This window comes from Sodiomyces alkalinus (assembly GCF_003711515.1).
Source record: "Sodiomyces alkalinus F11 unplaced genomic scaffold SODALscaffold_2, whole genome shotgun sequence".
Taxonomy (NCBI): domain Eukaryota; kingdom Fungi; phylum Ascomycota; class Sordariomycetes; order Glomerellales; family Plectosphaerellaceae; genus Sodiomyces; species Sodiomyces alkalinus.
The window spans coordinates 5,611,608-5,628,190 of record NW_021167080.1 but is presented as its reverse complement, the minus strand read 5'-3'; the positions used below and the strand labels follow the sequence as shown (position 1 = coordinate 5,628,190).

General features: G+C 57.4%; 7 protein-coding genes across 7 annotated transcripts in view; 4 read left to right on the top strand and 3 right to left on the bottom strand.

Moving 5' to 3' along the window:
* Positions 1–173: 173 nt before the first annotated feature.
* SODALDRAFT_357605 (hypothetical protein) lies at positions 174–3,510 on the top strand (the record flags this gene model as incomplete). Its single annotated transcript, XM_028614017.1, has 5 exons — positions 174–263; positions 522–618; positions 714–731; positions 991–1,009; positions 1,113–3,510. The coding sequence occupies 5 exons, from the start codon at positions 174–176 to the stop codon at positions 3,508–3,510; spliced, it is 2,622 nt and encodes an 873-aa protein (XP_028469357.1).
* Positions 3,511–3,756: 246 nt separating this feature from the next.
* SODALDRAFT_331298 (hypothetical protein) lies at positions 3,757–4,911 on the bottom strand. The gene has a single exon (XM_028611426.1). The coding sequence runs from the start codon at positions 4,770–4,772 to the stop codon at positions 3,882–3,884; it is 891 nt and encodes a 296-aa protein (XP_028469356.1). The 5' UTR covers positions 4,773–4,911; the 3' UTR covers positions 3,757–3,881.
* A 1,150-nt stretch (positions 4,912–6,061) lies between these two features.
* SODALDRAFT_272954 (esterase/lipase/thioesterase) lies at positions 6,062–7,402 on the top strand (the record flags this gene model as incomplete). Its single annotated transcript, XM_028607869.1, has 4 exons — positions 6,062–6,507; positions 6,619–6,676; positions 6,778–7,117; positions 7,197–7,402. 4 exons carry the CDS (start codon positions 6,062–6,064, stop codon positions 7,400–7,402), a joined length of 1,050 nt encoding a protein of 349 aa, XP_028469355.1.
* A 288-nt stretch (positions 7,403–7,690) lies between these two features.
* On the bottom strand, positions 7,691–9,538 carry SODALDRAFT_338839 (glycoside hydrolase; the record flags this gene model as incomplete). The annotated part of the gene is made up of 1 exon (XM_028612809.1): positions 7,691–9,538. The coding sequence occupies one exon, from the start codon at positions 9,536–9,538 to the stop codon at positions 7,691–7,693; it is 1,848 nt and encodes a 615-aa protein (XP_028469354.1).
* A 1,691-nt stretch (positions 9,539–11,229) lies between these two features.
* Positions 11,230–12,869, top strand: SODALDRAFT_331292 (MFS general substrate transporter; the record flags this gene model as incomplete). The annotated part of the gene is made up of 5 exons (XM_028611425.1): positions 11,230–11,302; positions 11,367–11,470; positions 11,616–11,752; positions 11,845–12,099; positions 12,166–12,869. Coding segments are annotated over 5 exons (1,202 nt in total), but the record flags the coding sequence as incomplete, so codon positions are not given.
* SODALDRAFT_343454 (hypothetical protein) lies at positions 12,849–14,932 on the bottom strand. The gene is made up of 2 exons (XM_028613124.1): positions 14,762–14,932; positions 12,849–14,445 (listed from the first exon to the last, which is right to left on the bottom strand). Exons 1-2 carry the CDS (start codon positions 14,801–14,803, stop codon positions 12,973–12,975), a joined length of 1,515 nt encoding a protein of 504 aa, XP_028469352.1. The 5' UTR covers positions 14,804–14,932; the 3' UTR covers positions 12,849–12,972.
* A 336-nt stretch (positions 14,933–15,268) lies between these two features.
* Positions 15,269–16,583, top strand: part of SODALDRAFT_397318 (vitamin H transporter 1/biotin symporter vht1) — a gene marked incomplete at its 5' end in the record, with an annotated part of 2,303 nt that continues 988 nt past the window's right edge. The window contains 3 exons of the mRNA XM_028615298.1: positions 15,269–15,417; positions 15,513–15,538; positions 15,634–16,511. Coding sequence (XP_028469351.1) covers positions 15,269–15,417; positions 15,513–15,538; positions 15,634–16,511 — 1,053 coding nt within the window. The remainder of the gene's footprint in view (positions 15,418–15,512; positions 15,539–15,633; positions 16,512–16,583) is intronic.

Sequence of the window (16,583 nt, the reverse complement as noted above, 5' to 3'; positions counted from 1 at the left end):
GGTAAGGTATTCACGAAGTAATTCGTGGTTGGTTGACGTCAGAGATCGTACGTGACCATATGGCCCAGAACAGCTTACGAAGTCTCCGTTCATACAGTACAGTTACTCTGTAAGACGGCTGCACTATTTGTAGAAGCCTGGAAGGCTGGAACCCAGTACATCTTTGAGCCACTATGCCTCCATACCTTGGCCAGGGTGATGAGGACCCGCTGGACGCAGCACTTTATGACTTGTGCATCGTCTCGAGGCTTGTTACGGGCTTTGTTTGTGTGCAGTACCAACCAAGAAAATAAAAGAAAATCAGGTACCCATGGATACCTACCTACCTTACCCGTGCCACGCCCCACTTATATTTTGGTTCGTTGGACACTCACCAGCTATAAAGTGGGGCGCGGCACGGGTAGGTATAGGTACTTTACAGCTATGGCATGGCTGGCAATCAATAGGGTTATCGGTCATACCGTATTAGTACAATACACACAGTCTGTATGGCCGAGGTGTCTTAGTTCTTACTGTGGTAGACACTGTACGGGGTCAGTCAACGATATGATTGGAAAGGAGCTAGCTCTGACGCCATGACACGATGGACGGACATTGGCGTCCGGTTCGCACCCCCCGGTGTGAAAGGACCGGACGAAGCTTAAGATTCATTTCCTTCGTACGAGGCCGAGAAATTCGCCCTATCCGTTACTGCTTGGTACTGTCGCCTCAAGGCCTTGGCATCCACCCAAGTACGTGTAATGAAAAGAGCTGACGTACTACGGTCTTGGAAAAGGAAGAAAAAAGAAAAGGAAAAAGAAAAGAAAAGAAAAAAAGAAGCGAATACCAGCTCAATGCCGAGAAATCAATTCGTGGAATACCAACAAAAAGTCCTTCCTCTCTCTTTTTCTGCATCTTCGTCCTCATTCGTGTCATATTACTCCTGCTTCCGTTACCCCCTTTGGTGCTGGTTGTTCGTCTGCTTGTCCACTGCTCTTCTTCTGCGCTCAGTTCAAATGCGAGTCATCAAGTGAAGAAGCCTTCTCTTCTTCCCCTCGGCCTACTGACAGACAGTCTTGGGTCGTGTTTCGTGTTCATCTATCCTCTCTTCGCTACAGCCATTCATTGTCTAGGTCCACACGGGCTTCGCTGGAATTTTGTCACGTCTCGATGGCGTCGCATCCAGCTCGCGACGTTGAGGATGTGCAGTACCTCAACGACGACGAGATCAACCGCTTCCTCGACGACCTCGACCACAACGACGACGGTTACATAGACTACGGCGAGGTGGAGCACAAGCTCGACGCGGCCCACGACAAGCTCAAGCTCAATTCCCACCACGTCCGAAAGCACGAGCACGACTCGCACGGCGAAAAGGACGAGCACGACGAAAAGGCGCGTCATGTCTTCCTCCGCAGCCTGATGGGCTCCGACGCCCAGCGCATACCCCGTGCCGAATTCCGCGACATCGTCCGCTCCTGGAAGATCCCTTCCCTCGAACAGGCCAAGAAGGAGGAACAGGAAGAGGACCAGTACGTCAGCCGCCTCCACGGCTGGCGTAGGGCCCGCGCCTACTGGGCCGTCCACGGGCCCGAGATTGGCTTCCTCGGCCTCGTCGTCGCCATGCAGCTGGCCTTCGGCATCTGGCAGCTTGTCAAGTACCAGACCACGCCTCAGTACCGCGACGCCCTGGGCTGGGGCGTCGTCATGGCCAAGACCTCCGCCGGCGTCCTCTACCCGACCTTCTTCTTCCTCATCCTCAGCATGTCGCGCTACTTCTCCACCTGGCTTCGCCGCTCCTACTACATCTCCCGTTTCTTCAACTGGGACCTCTCCCAGGACTTCCACATCCGCATCTCCTGCGTCGCCATCTTCTTCGCCACCCTCCACGCCATCGGCCACCTCAGCGGCTCCTTCGTCAGCGCCAGCCGCCCGGAGAACCAGGACGCCGTGGCCCGCCTCTTGGGTCCCGACATGGTCCCCCTCCGCTACGTCGACCTGGTCCGCTCGCTACCGGGCTTCACCGGCCTCACCGCCCTGGGCCTGCTGTATGTCCTCTCCCTGCTGAGCATCCCGCAGGTCCGCCGCTGGAACTACGAGGTCTTCCAGCTCGGCCACCTGCTCATGTTCCCCATCATCGGCCTCCTGATGGCCCACGGCACCCGGGCTCAGTTCCAGTGGCCCATGTTCGGCTATTTCCTCGCCTTCCCAACCCTCCTAGTCCTCTTGGAGCGCCTGACCCGCGTCTTCCTCGGCTTCCATCGTATCAGGGCCACCATGAAGGTCCTCGACGGCGAGACGGTCGAGATCACCGCTGTCATCCCCAGCGAGCGTCTCTGGAAGTACAAGGCCGGCCAGTACATCTTCCTGCAGGTGCCCCAGATCAGCTTCTTCCAGTGGCATCCTTTCACCGTATCCCTCTGCGTCGGCAAGAAGATGCAGGTCCACATCAAGACCGACGGCAACTGGACGCAGAGACTACGAGCCCTGGGCGGCGAGTCGGGCGAGTCCGAGATTGAGGTGGGCATCAACGGACCTTTCGGCGCCCCGGCCCAGAGGTTCTACGACTTTAACCACTCCCTCATCATCGGTGCCGGCATCGGCGTCACCCCGTTCTCCGGCATCCTCGCCGACCTGCAGGTCCACGACGATATGGCCCACGGCGGCCCCTTCAACCGCATCGGCGAAATGCCGAAGCCCAGTACGACGACGACTGCGGCGTCGCCCAAGGACAAGACGGGCGATTCGGCGGAAAAGCCTACGGAAGAGAACGAGAACGGGGCAGCGGAGAACGGCGGCACGTCGGAAGCGACAGTGGCGGGCGGGCAAAGCGCTCTGGAAGGGAGCGGCGGAGCCCACGAACTACCCAGGGCGGGACTTGACGGCGAAACCCACCTGGGCGCCGTCCAGTCCAACGAACTCACCGAGAAGAACCAGCAGTCGTCGCCTGGCGGGGAACCGCGCGACTTCCCCGACGACTACCGCCGCGTCGACTTCCACTGGATCGTCCGCGACCGGAACTACCTCAAGTGGCTCTCGGACCTGCTTAACGACGTGTCGCTCAGCCAGGCGTGGTGGCGGCGCGAGCGGCCCGACGAGCAGCTCCACCTGGACATCCGCATCAACACCCACGTCACCGCCAAGCACAAGGACATCGTCACCCACGTCTACCGCTGGCTGCTGGAGATGCACCGCACGCCCGAGCACCCGGCCAGCCCGCTGACGGGCCTGCTCAACCCCACGCAGTTCGGGCGGCCCGACTTTGACAAGATCCTCGACCGGCACTACGACGAGATGGTCCAGTTCCGGGCCAGCAGGAGGGCGACGGCCGAGAGGAAGAACGGGAACGGGCAGCAGCAGCAGCAGCAGCAGCCGTATAACGAGGATTCGGGACTCAAGGTTGGCGTTTTCTACTGCGGGGCGCCGGTGGTGGGTGAGATCTTGGCGGATAAATGCCACGAGCTCACGGTTCGGGGCCGTCATGACGGGACCAAGATTGAGTACTTTTTCATGATGGAGGTGTTTAATTGAACCTGGAACGTTTAGGTGCGCACAACTCGATGAAATGAGGCATTCCGGTGATATTGGCCTGTATGAGTGATACCCTCGCCGGCCAACCTATGGATATGTAGATTTATATACTTCCAATCTCTATAATTGTCTTGCCATCTTTTTACATAGAATATCCCACGTCATGGAACAGGCGTAAAGCTTTTGCTAATTAATGGCATCAATCCCCCATCCCTACTCATGAAACCTAAACCATCAGTCCTATACCTCTATTCTCTCTATTCTCTCTATTCTCTCTATTCTCTCTATTCTCTCTATTTTCTCTATTCTCTCTATTCTCTCTATTCTCTCTATTCTCTCTATTCTCTCTATCCCCCCCCCGACCCCCCATATCACAGCTTAGCGAGGGCAATCTGGCCAGGGACCTCAACCACAATCTCGCCCTCGCCCTCGCCCTCGCCTTGCCGGTCCCCGAAGATGACCTCCTGGCAATCTTCCTCCCCGACGCCGTTGGCGAACTGCGTGACGGCGAACTCAACCACCGCGCCGGGCGGACCGAGCGCCACCATAGGTGCGTGCCAGGTCCCCGCGCCGTACGTCACGCCTTGGCCCGGGCCGGCGATGAAGGCGCGCAGGTTACGAAGGTCAGGGACACCACGGGCCGGCAGCACCGTCGCGCTTTGCTCCTCCCGCTTCTCGTCTCCGGTCCCATCCGACGACGGCGGCGAAGACGGGGGAAAGGGAAGATGTTGGTCCAGGGGCCCGGGGGGGAGGCTCGGGGCCACAATGACGAGGTAGCTGCTTGCCGGAGCGGCTGGTCCCTGGGCCAGGGGCACGAATGTTTGTGTCGTGAACGGGTGGCGTTCGAGGATCGTGACGAGGAAGAGACCCGCGCCACCCCTGGGGGGTAAGGGTGAGGGTGAGGGTGAGGGTGATGAGGATGAGGATGAGGATGATGAAGATGATGGCAGCGGAGGGGGCCGGAGACGAAGAGGGCGGGCGGCGCAGACGAAGATATTGAGGACTGGTTTGGAGGAAACTTTGCTCGGGGCAGAAGCGTACAAGTCCAGGGGACGGGATAGATGCTGATATTTAATTGCCGTGCCTTGATTCGCCGACACGGCGTTGTAGGCGAGGTTCGTGGGGAGGGACGGGCTGGGGTGGATAGAAGGGTGAGGGTTCTGGACCACGGAACCGAAGGGGGCGAACTCGGCCGGAGTCAGAGGTTGGGCAGGGATGGCGAGAGAGTTGGATTTGTCGAGGGTGATTCTGATGGGTGCCATTTCAGTGGTGGGTGTGATTAATGGCGGTTTATCACAATTTCGGGGTGGTGAGAGTTGCCCTTTGCGGTTATCCGTACTGGATTCAGACGAATGGCTTGGGTAATGGGATAAGGGACGCAATACTGTTTAACGAGAGAGGCGTGAGAGAGAAGAGAGATAAAGGAAGAGTCGGTGAGCCCACCTAGGTGAGCCTACCTAGGTGAGCAAGGTGGGGTGAGGTTATCTTGATAAAGCGTGGGGGTCAAGAATAGGTACACCAGGATAATGTATTGACTCTTGCCGTGAGTAGAGTATTACAGTGGTAAATAGGGCAGTACAAGTAGATCCAGGAACCGTGTTTATTAATCGTATCTTCACTCCATACGACGATTCCAACAACTTTGTATCGTCATGCCGCTTCCCTATGATCTTGGTTGCTGTTGTCCGCGGATACTGCCTTGCGGAGTCGTTACATTTGTATGTTACAAATGAGCTGACGGCGGAAATGCCTGGAGCACTCCCAGATTATGTCATCAGGTGATTCATGGGTCACGTGGGGATCATGCCCACAATCGACGGAGAAGGTTAACCGCAACCATCGACCTCCATCTCCAACTGGGCGAATGTTCTCGCGCCGTGGTCGTTTTCCCGTTCTGCCCCTTTATTAAGCCTTCATTGATCTATTCATTTCAAGCAGATACTTGATGACAGGAGTATGCAGCTATCTTCCGAACAATTGACCTTGGGAATATCCAATTCGAGGTCCCCCACCAGTCCAAGTCCGGCGTCACGCATCGCATCGCATCGCATCGCATCGCATCGCGCATCACGAACAACCAAACCACCATGGCAAGCCTTTTCCGAGCTTCCCCTGTGCTTCTCCATCTTTGCCCCGCCCACGCGATGGTCTTCTCCAGCTACCCCACACGCAACAAAACCTCCTAATGACTAGTGTTAGCCGTCTTGGCTTTGCCCCCATGACTTCGCATTCGCTGGATTTCGTAGATTCGGGCTGTTCGCCTGCCTGCCTACGGACTATATCTGTCTAGACTCGTTCCTCGGTACGATGAAGATGCGCTTGCCCCTCTCCTGAGGAGCTAGTTTCCGCAGGCATAATAGTAGACCGATTCATCTGTCGCGGGGATGCCCCTGAGTTTGTCTTGACAATCTTGCCAACCTTTCACGACATACGCACCCTCTCCCAACCATCCATCAACAAAGACCAAGCCAGCCAACAGCAGCTCCATTACATACATGCCTTGACGAATACCGAACGAATTCTAGCTCGTCCGTAGACCATACTTCCCAAGATGGTTCAGCTCAAGACCAAGCTCGACTACACCAAGGTTGACCCCAGCTTCAAGCCGATGCCCAAGAACGGCTGGCTATCGACCATCGACCCGGATTTCGCCAAAGTCAAAGAAGCCGCCGATGCTTCCGTCGCCCAGCTCTGGGTCCCCGAGCTCGACATGGCCGCCTTCAAGGCCGCCTGGATGGTCGCTCCCCCCGCGCCGGAGGGATGTCCCGTGGAAGGCGTCGACGTGGCCACCGAGCTGCGCAAGATCCCCATGCGCGACGGAGCCGAGATCGAGGTCAAGATTTATAAGAGCAAGACGCCTTCCGCTGAGACTCCGGCCCTGGCGGTGCGGTTCCACGGCGGCGGCTGGGTCGTGGGCGGCCACATCACCGAGGAGCCCGAGAACTTGCTCTTGGCTGGCAAGGCCAATGTCGTGGTCGTAAGCGTGGACTACAGGATGTGAGCTCTTAAAGGCCATGTAGCAGCGCCTGTAGCGCTCTGGGGTGCCCTTACAAAGCGGTTCCCAGATCCCCGTGGATGTGGGTTTTCAGCTGACGTGCGAGCACCCAGGGCCCCTGAATACCTGTTCCCCTACGCCATCGACGACTGCTGGGACGCTACGAAATGGGTACGTACGACTGCTCCCACCCTCCTTTCCTTGTTGCCTGTTCCCTTCCCCCCACTCTATCGCCTTGGTCAGGGCTAACGCCGCAGATTCACACCATATAGGCCAAGGCCAACGCCGAATCCCTTGGCGTCGATCCCGAACGCATCATCTTCCTCGGCGGCTCTGCCGGTGGCGGTCTCTCTACCGTCGTGGCTCGCCGGGCCCGCGACGCCGGCATGACCGGCGTACGGGCCCAGGTCCTGAACTTCCCCGCCACCTGCCACCCCAAGTTCTTCCCCCACGACAAGTACGAGGGCGGGAGCTACCAGCAGAACATCGACGCCTCGGTCGTCGACGCGGTCCGGATGGAGTTCTTCCTCGATGCCTACATTCCCGAGCCTACACCGAATCCCGATCACTCTCCTCTACTTGCCGAGTCCTTGAAGGGGATGCCGCCAGCACGTACGTCCATGTTACCCCACCACTCCCTTTATGCGTACCCAACCTTCCCCCTAAAGGATTCTATTAACCCCACCGACAGTCGTCCAAGTTGCCGGTCTGGATCCCCTGCGCGACGAGGGTATCGCATACGCCGAACGCCTCCAGGCCGAGGGCGTGCCCGTGGAACTCCACACGTACCAGGGCATGCCTCACTGCTTTTACATGTTCGCCGCACACCCCAAGTCGGCGGACTACTACAGCCGGACTCTCGAGTTCGTGAAGAAGCACGCCGCCAAGTCGGGCTGAAGTCGATGCTCGTTTCGTTGAGGGAACTTGAGGGCCGGCAACTTTGTGTCTGCGTTGTCTGTGTGTCTGGGTGTTTGTATACCATATATTGCCAGCCTAGTACCTGATGAACCAAGCAAGATAATACGTTCAGCTTTTGTTTCTTTTTTTTCTTTTTTGCGTAAACTCTTCAGGTGAGAGGATCCATTGGTTCTAAAATAGGTTTGTTCATTTTCGTGTCATGCAAGATAACCCAAATTAAATCCCCTTTTTAGCTCGTCGAGAATAGCCGAAAAAGTACGTTGCTATTCATGTCATCAGGGGTTCAAAATTTGTGTAGACCCGTCCCTCCCATGCCGCAAGACCAGGCCATGGCCCCCCCTTACTTGCAGTCGTCCGGTCCGAATCGAGGGAATCAGCGGTCCCGACGAGAAGATGTACATCGCCCTCCTTGCATCCTAATGCGTTTGCTATGTCGCCAACATCCCTTTCCGACCTGGAAAAGTTCATCATCACCAGCGCCTTCCTCGGCATCCCGTCCCTCCCGTTCACGGGACAGGGGCTCTCCTTAACATAGGCCCAGACCTCCTCATCGTCTGGATCGAGCAGCTTGTGCGCGCCAAAGACGAAGACGTCCTTGTACCGCTTCCGCAGCTTCAAGACGTGCTTGTAGAACGAGAGGATCGAGTCCGGGTCGTGCCGCTGCTTGGCGGCATTTATGGCCACGTAATCGTCATGGACGCGCATCCAGGGCTTCGCGCCCGCGTCCGAGAACCCGGCGTTGGGCTCGTCGCTCCACTGGAAGGGGATCCGCGCGTGGTCCCTGGCCAGTATCCTCAACCCGTCTATCGTCTTGCGGACCCTCTCCCCGTCGCCCGACTGCACGGCCTCGGCATAAAAATTGGAGCTCTCGATGTCCTTGTACTCCTCCACGCCCCACGAGGGCGGCATGTTCGTCATGCCGATCTCCTGGCCCTGGTACAGGAACAGGGTGCCCGTCATGGTGGCCTGCCACAGTGCGATGGTCTTGGCGGACCGGGACCAGAGCTCCGGGGTGCTCGCGTCGCCGAAGCGCGACACGGCACGGCCGTTATCGTGGTTCTCGCAGAAGGCGGTGGCCCAGGCGTCCGTTCCTTCGATGAAGGACTGCCACTTGGCGGTGAGGCGCTTCAGGGTGGAGAGGGGAAAAGGGTCGTAGATGTACTTGGCGCCGAAGCCGTTGCCGTTGCCCAGGCGAATGACGGAGAACTCGAAGACCATGTCGAGCTCCTGGGCCTGGGCGGAGACGTAAGGGATGACCTGGTGAGGGTGCGGCGTGAGGGACAGCTCGCCGACGGAGACGGCGTTGTAGGGGGCGAGGATGTTGCGGTTCATCTCGTGGATGAACTCGTGGATGCGCGGGCCGTTGCACCACATCTCGGGTGCCGGCTGGTGGGGGGAGGTGTGATCGGTGATTGGGGCGTCGACGAAGTCGGTCCTCTTGGAGTACTTGTTCACGGTGTCGATGCGGAAGCCGTCGACGCCACGGTCGAGCCAAAAGCGCATGGTTTTCTCGTAGATGGCCTCACGGCACTCGGCGTTGTCCCAGTTCAGGTCTGGCTGGTCGGGGGCGTAGAGGTGCAGGTAGTATTCTTGGGTCTGTTCGTCCCAGGTCCAGGTCGGGCCGGCGAAATAACCACGCCAGTTGGTGGGCGGATGGCGCTTCTTCCCGTTGTGGTCGTAACGCGCGGGTTTCCAAATGTACCAGTCGCGCTTGGGGTTGTCTTTCGAAGAGCGGGATTCTTTGAACCACTCGTGTTCGACAGAGGTGTGGTTGACAACGAGGTCGAGGATGACCTTCATCCCCCTCTTGTGGCATTCTTCCAGGAGGGTGTCGACATCCTCGACAGTACCATAGGGGGCATATATCTTTTGGTAGTCGGACACGTCGTAGCCCATGTCTTTCTGCGGGCTTTCGAATATGGGCGATACCCATACGACATCGACACCGAGCTCTTCAAGGTAGTCAATCTTGGAAATCAGACCGGGTAGATCACCCCAGCCATCGCCATTGGAGTCCTTGAAACTAGCGGGGTAAACTTGGTAGAACAGAGCATCCTTCCACCAAGGTTGTTTGCCGAAGTAACGGTTCTCATAGTCGCTGATGAGGGATCCCATGGTCGTCGGCAGAGTGGCCTGGAAGTGAGAAGAGCAAAGATAGGGGCTCAACTGCGTACTGCGTTATGAGGGGGGTTAGGAGGTCGCAAGGTCTGAGATGTTAACTTTGATCGACAAGAAGTCTGCAACTTGCAAGATGGGCGGGTGGGTTCAAGTGTAGTTTGGTTATCGGAGCATCCGAGACGATAGACCGAGCCATGGGAATATCCATCATCTAAGTAACCAGCTCGGTTGAGAAGCTCTGGTAACACTGCTGGGGCTAAGATTGAACTTCTTCCCGTAGCGCGCGGAGCTTGTGGAGGGAGTTCCAGGAAATAAAAAAGAAGAAAATCCGACACAGTTGATTCACTCGGTACTTTTGTGGCAAAGCTTCTCGCGAATGGAGATTTTCGAAATCGGCAGTCGCAACTCCCTCCACGATCCAAGCTCCGCTAGACTCCGCCTGCCTATAAGGGTCATGACGTCAGGTACCTATGATAAGCCAACCAGACCTAAAGGATCTCTTCCTGACAGAACCCTCTTTCCCGGAGTCTCCGCAACCCCTCTCCCTGACCCCTCCCCCTGACCCCTCGTCCCTTCCCTCTTAGCTCGTCGTCGCTTCCTTGCTTCTCGGTCCGAAAGGGACCTCTCAAGTTCCCCTACACGTACAACGACACTGATCCCACTCAGGACGAGGACCCCAATGTTCCCCCAACATTGCCGCCTACGAATCAATCCGCCAATTATTCCCATGCTCTTCGGGAATCAACCCATGTCTCTCTTCGTCATGGCCACCGAACCGAAGCAAGGCCATCTATGAGCCCTTGTAGTTGTACTTTTAGTTTCTTTCTTTCTTTCTTTTTATGCCAGACACTCCACACCACCCGCGTTCATCCCCTGAACTCTCTCCGCTTCCCCACCTTTCGCTAAATCGTCTTTTGGGACTGGCCTCGTGATCTCCGGCATCGAAAAGCTGGAAAAGGAAGACCACCGTGTGCAGGGTGTGCAGAGTGTGGAGGCCCTCAATCTCTTCTCCCCGAGTCACTGCAGTAATACTACTCAAGTACATGCAGGGTAGCGATGAAGACTTACAAACGCGAGAAGAGGGACAGGGCAATGTTCACGAATGAGGCCCGGGAAATAAATAGGCCCTGAATGCCCTCTCAATTACTAGCAAGCGAACTTCGGGGCATCTGATACCCCTCTCCTCAAAATCCTTCCGCAAGCCAGCCACTCCCCCCTAGCCCATCATGGCCGACCAGGACAACAAGCCCACGCCCGCGAAGGACTCAATCTCCCCAGAGAATGAGATGCCTGCCGCCGAAGCCGCGCATGACGAGACTACACGGCGTCTCTCCTCGGACGCCCTCGCCTCCGAGGCCAGGCTGGCCGCCGAATCGGAGCAGAACATGACCTTGTGGCAGGCCATCAAGACCTATCCCAAGGCCATCGGCTGGTCCGTCCTCCTCTCCTCCACCCTCATCATGGAGGGCTACGACCTCTCCCTCCTCGGCCACCTGTACGGCTCGCCCGTCTTCAACCAGAGGTTCGGCGAGTGGCACGAGCCCAGCCAGACCTACGTCGTCTCCGCCGCCTGGATGTCCGCCTTGTCCAACGGCGCCCGTGCTGGTGAGGTCATCGGTCTGATCCTCGCCGGCTGGATGCAGGATCGCTGGGGTTACAAGAAGAGCATGATCGTCAACCTCATCTTCATGATCGTTTTCGTATTCATCTTGTTCTTTGCCCCCAATGTCCAGGTATTGGTTATTGGGGAGGTCTTTTGCGGTGAGTACCTTTGCCGGAGGGACGACAATGACCCGAGTATATGCTGACTTGCTACTGATGCTAGGCCTTCCTTGGGGTGCTTTCCAGAGTATCACTCCCGCCTATGCCTCGGAAGTGGCCCCCGTCAAGCTGAGGCCCTACCTCACTACTTTTATCAACATGTGCTGGGTGTGTAGAAGTGCCCTTCCCCGAGGTCCAAAGGGACGCGCATGAAAAAAGAAAAAAAAAGAAGAAGAAAAGAAAAAAAAAAGAAGAAAAAAAAGAAGAACAAAGGAAGACCTTAGCTAACATGAAACTCGTCCGTTCTGCCTAGGTGATCGGCCAATTTTTCTCCTCGGCCGTAAATTACAGCTCCATATCCCGAACTGACGAGTGGGCTTATCGTCTCCCTTTCGCCATCCAATGGCTCTGGCCCGTCCTCATCTTGGCCGGTGTATTGTTTGCCCCTGAGTATGTAACTCCATATTTGTTTTTGACCGCGTCGACAGAATCACCCGGTGACAAGTTCCGGCAGAGCTGACACGAAACCTCCTCCATAACAGGTCTCCCTGGTGGTATATCCGCAACAACGACCGCGTCTCCGCTAAAAAGGCCCTCCTACGCCTCACGTCTCGTAACCAGCCCGGTTTCAATCCCGACGAGACCATTGCCATGATTGAGCACACCAATGAGATGGAGCGCCAGCTCAAGGAAGGTGTACGCTACCGAGACTGCTTCAAGGGGACCGACCTCCGTCGCACTGAGATTGTCATCTTGACGTGGGTCGCCCAAGTGCTCTCGGGACAAAACCTGATGGGGTATGTGTCTCCCTGGTCTTGGTCTGTACGACTCTGTATAAGGCTGCTGACGAAAAGTTTTGCCAGATACTTCTCCTACTTCATGATCCAAGCCGGCCTGGATCCGGCCAACTCGATGGCCATGGCCATGGGCAACGGCGCCCTGGGCCTCGTCGGCACTATGGGCTCGTGGTTTCTGATGACGCATATCGGCCGCCGGAGGATCTTCTTCTCAGGCATCTGCACCCAGCTTTGTATCCTGCTGACGGTGGGCTCCTTGTCGTTTGCCAGCTCCAATGCCTCGGTCTGGGCCATTGGCGCCATGCTCATCCTCTTCACTTTTGTGTACGACTTCACCATCGGCCCCGTCACCTACTGCCTCGTGTCCGAACTGTCGTCCACGCGCCTGAAGTCCAAGTCGATCGTCATGGCCCGTGCCGCTTACAACGCTGTCAACATTTTCGTCAACGTCATGACCAACTACCAGCTGAATACCGGCGCCTGGAACTGGGGTGCCAAGACCGCCTACTTCTGGGCTGGCAGCTGTCTTCTTTGCACCGGTTGGGTCTTTTTCCGCCTTCCCGAGCCCAAGGACCGCACCTACGCCGAACTCGATTTGTTGTTCGAGCATCAGGTCCCGGCGCGGAAATTTGCCAAGACCAAGATTGACCCGTACTCGCAGGACCTCGCCATGGAGAAGCGGCTATCAACTGCAACTGAGTAGATGCAGGAGAAGAGAAGGGGAAAATGGCCTTCGAAGGTGGAGAATTGGGGGGGGGGGGGGCGTGTTTAGAACTATAGTATCAAAGCCGGGACAAGCCGTTGATCTTTTCGGGCTGTTGCCATGGATCTCGGAAAGAAATTCCCTCCTCATAGCCCCGGCCGGGCTCGTTTTTAACTTGGCAAGGCGTGCACCTGGCCCAAGTGCATACCCGGCACAGCTTGCTCGATATGCTTGTCTAGCAGAGCATCGTAAATGTCCCGCCCGCCCGGCAGCTGCGTAATCAGCCGCCTGACGTAGTTCAAATCGTCCCTCGGCGACGTGCCAACGCCGTGCGGGCTCGAAGGCGTGATGGGCACGCGCGCCAGCACGTCCACCACGGCGGACGCAATGTCGAAGAGCTTCTCGGTCAGCCCGACGCCGTGGACCTTGATGCTCCCGAGGGCCAGGTCGCGTGTCGACAGGGTCAGGTCCTTGGCGACCTCGAGGGGGTAGTGGAAGGTCAGGCTGTGCTTGGCGGCGTCTTCGGTCAGGTGGCCGAGGCGCAGGCGGATCTGCCAGAGGATGATGCGCAGCCAGAGCTGGGTCACGCGCAGGTTCGCTTTCTGGGTGTCCTGGAGGCGCAGGGTGGGGTTGAGGGCCGTGTTGACGCAGCATTCGATGTAGCTGAGGGACGCGGCCGTGGGTGGGGCCGCCAGCTTTTCGTGGTTGAGGGCGGCGACGAAGGAGGTGTCGAGGGGGACGAAGAGGGCGGCCAGGCTGGCGAACCCGCCGAGGACGGAATCGGAATCGGAATCGGAATCGGACTCGGTCGGGCTCAGGAGCGGAGGGGTCTCTGCGGTGATCTGCAGGGTCACGGGCCGTCGGTAGCGCACGCCGTGAGACCGTTCGGAGATGAGCAGGACCCAAAAGAGTCTGTCGATGAGGAGTTTGACGGAGGGACCGTGGCTGCTGGGTTTGAGGAGGAGCCAGAGCGTCGTCGTCTCGCGGAGGAATATGAAGGCCTGGCTGTGGTGGAGGAGAGTAGCGTGGCAGGCGTATAGGAAGAACGTGAGCAGGCATAGCTCGTAAGAAGGGTTCGACTTGCGCCCCAGGCTCCGATGTACGGAGAGGGCTTCTTCCAAAAGACGCTCGCCGTACGCCGCGTTCTTCTCCGTCGCAAGGCCTTGCCGGTAGAGGCTGTCCGGTTCCTCGACCTGCAGCAGCACCATGGCGCACAGGGCGGCAAGGAGGCAGTGGGCCTCGAGGCCGGCCTCGGACGCGCCCGCGGAGCTCTTGAGACGGGTGACGTGCTCCGGCGTCAGGATGGGGATGGTGGTGTAAAGTTTGGCGAAGAAGCGCTCGGTGCAGTAATCTAGGATCGCCACCGGTAGCAGCCTGGCCAGCCTTCCCACGGCGTCGTGCGGACCGTAGTGGAGAGCGTGGCCGTGGTAACCCGTCGTGACCAGAGGGTTAGTAGAGGCGCCTCCGAGGGCCGGACCCCGCCATGCCAGCTGGACGGGGCCGGGCATTCCGAGACATTGGTCGGCAAGGCCGTGATTGACGCATCGTTGGCAGGGTCGGAAGTCGCTGCATGCGCGGCGTAGGTTGCGACAGCGCTCGCAGGCGCGGGTCACCTGGGCCCTCTTGAGTTTCGGTTGTCCATCCTGGGGGCCGGCAGTAGAATCTGGACCGCTGCGTCGTTTCTCGGGTCGTGTGACTGGATGGGATAACGAGGAGGCGGACAAAGGGGAGAGCGAGTGCGAGGGCAGAGAGGATGGTTCATCCGGCGGTGCCTCAACAGACATGACTCATCATCACCCCAACCGAGGGAGTGAGATGCATGATGCGCCGAAGCAGGAGTAACTCCAGACGTGTCGTTAACTTTGAGGAACGGACCCGGAATGATGAACGATGTGAGAGGGAGCTACACATATGTGCGGAGGAGAGAAAGATGACGCTTGAGCTGATACTATTACTAACCCGCTCAACGAAACATGTGACGACACACGTGATATTGTCCATAGGTAATTGTAATTATACCTATGGGAGGTCATTACGTTCGGAGTATCCCGTACTTTGGGAAGTTACGATGGTGAAGACGTGTGGTGCGTGGGGGGAAAGTACCTTACGTAAACATGTTGTTAATTCGACAGGGAATACGGGTATCACCGGTCCATTTGGTCCGACTCCGGAGCAGGGTCCTCAACAAAAATGACTGTACTTGAAATACCTTATCTTAAAACAATGATGAACCCCTTCTCTTTTTTTCTTCTGCTTCTCTTCTTCTCGTGATATCTCAATCCTTTACCCAACATCACCCCTTCCTGTCACTTCACATTTCCCTTTGCGTTAGCTACGGCTGCCTTGTCACTACACATACACACACACACGGGTTCCAAGCTCAATAGCGGACTTTCAGCAAAGTGGTGAAGATAAGCGGCCAGAAACAGACGGTAGTACGCGCCTCCATTGCTTCTCAGTCCGAGTATGGCCCAAGCATTACCACAGGACCCGCCAAGTGGCGTGGACAAGCTTGTCAATGAAGTCCGGTCTCCCAGCCAGGATGTCGAGAATCAGCAAGGGGCCTCGGGTCAGCAGGAGGACTATGATGCCGAGACGGTCGAGAAGGTCTACCGGTATGTCCTGGTCCCATCGGTGGTTTCTACTTCCTTGCACTTCTCGTGTCCGGCGACGGCGAGATGGCTGACAATATTATCTCGGTCCCTTTCAGCAAGCTTGACCTACGTATCATTCCCGGTATGTTCTTCGTAACTCTCCGCAAAGAAACCCTCTTCCCGCGTCTGATGTTCGAAAATACCTCTCTTGACACACTCACTTACACCCTGATTCAGCCTTCTGGATTCTGTATTTCGTCTGCTCCGGCCTCCGCTCCAACATTGGTATGGCCCAGACCATGAACGCGGAGAATGGCCACGATCTCATGACCGTCCTGAACCTGACGCCGCGGGATACGTCCACCGCCCTGGCTCTCTTCTACGTGGCCTACGTCATCTTCGACTTTCCTTCGAACCTCATCATGAGCAGAGTCAGTCCCCGCGCCTGGATGGCTCGCATCGTCATGGCCACGGGCATCATCGGAGCGTGCTCGACCGCAGCCCAAGCCGCCTGGAGCATCCAGCTGCTTCGCTTCCTGCTCGGCGTCGTCATCGCCGGCATGTGGCCCGGCATGGCCTACTACCTGACCCTCTTCTACCCCCCGTCCCGCACGGGGAAGAGGATCGGAATGTATTTCACCGCCGCCCAGGTCTCCGCTGCCGTCGTCGGTCTCGTCTCGGCCGGCTTCCAGCTCATGGATGGGCTCGGCGGCCTCGTTGGCTTCCGGTGGATGTTCCTCCTGTATGGTCTTGTTGCTATTGTTCTCGGCATCTCGCTGCTGTGGTGGCTCCCGGACAGGCCTCTCCCCCCCGGCCAGACCCGCGTCCGGACCGGCCCATTCAAGTGGCTCCCTGTCAGCCCCGAGGCTCTCACGGGCCACGACGCCGTCGTCCACTACCACGATTTACGTCGTGTCTACAACCCCCGTCCTTGGTCGGTTCGCGACGTTCTCCAAGTTCTTATGGACTGGCGGCTTTGGCCATTGGTTCTCATGTATTTTGGCGTTGTGGGCGTCGGCATCGGTACCCAGCTTTACGGGTCTGTCATTATCCGATCGATCGTTCCAGAGGCCAGCAGCATTGAGATCAGCCTGCTTTTTGCCCCTATCTGGATCGTAAGTTCTGCTGCTTGGGAATGGGGCCCCCCTGTTTTCTGTTTCGTTTTTGTTGCTGACTCGGTCAAACCC

Bases quoted from the DNA above. Each gene is read 5' to 3' on its own strand.
- SODALDRAFT_343454 (XM_028613124.1), bottom strand. From the start codon at position 14,803: ATGGACAATATCACGTGTGTCGTCACATGTTTCGTTGAGCGG. The intron at 14,446-14,761 runs GTTAGTAATAGT...GCCGGCCCCCAG, and splicing joins TCACATGTTTCGTTGAGCGG to GATGGACAACCGAAACTCAA.
- SODALDRAFT_331298 (XM_028611426.1), bottom strand. From the start codon at position 4,772: ATGGCACCCATCAGAATCACCCTCGACAAATCCAACTCTCTCGCCATC.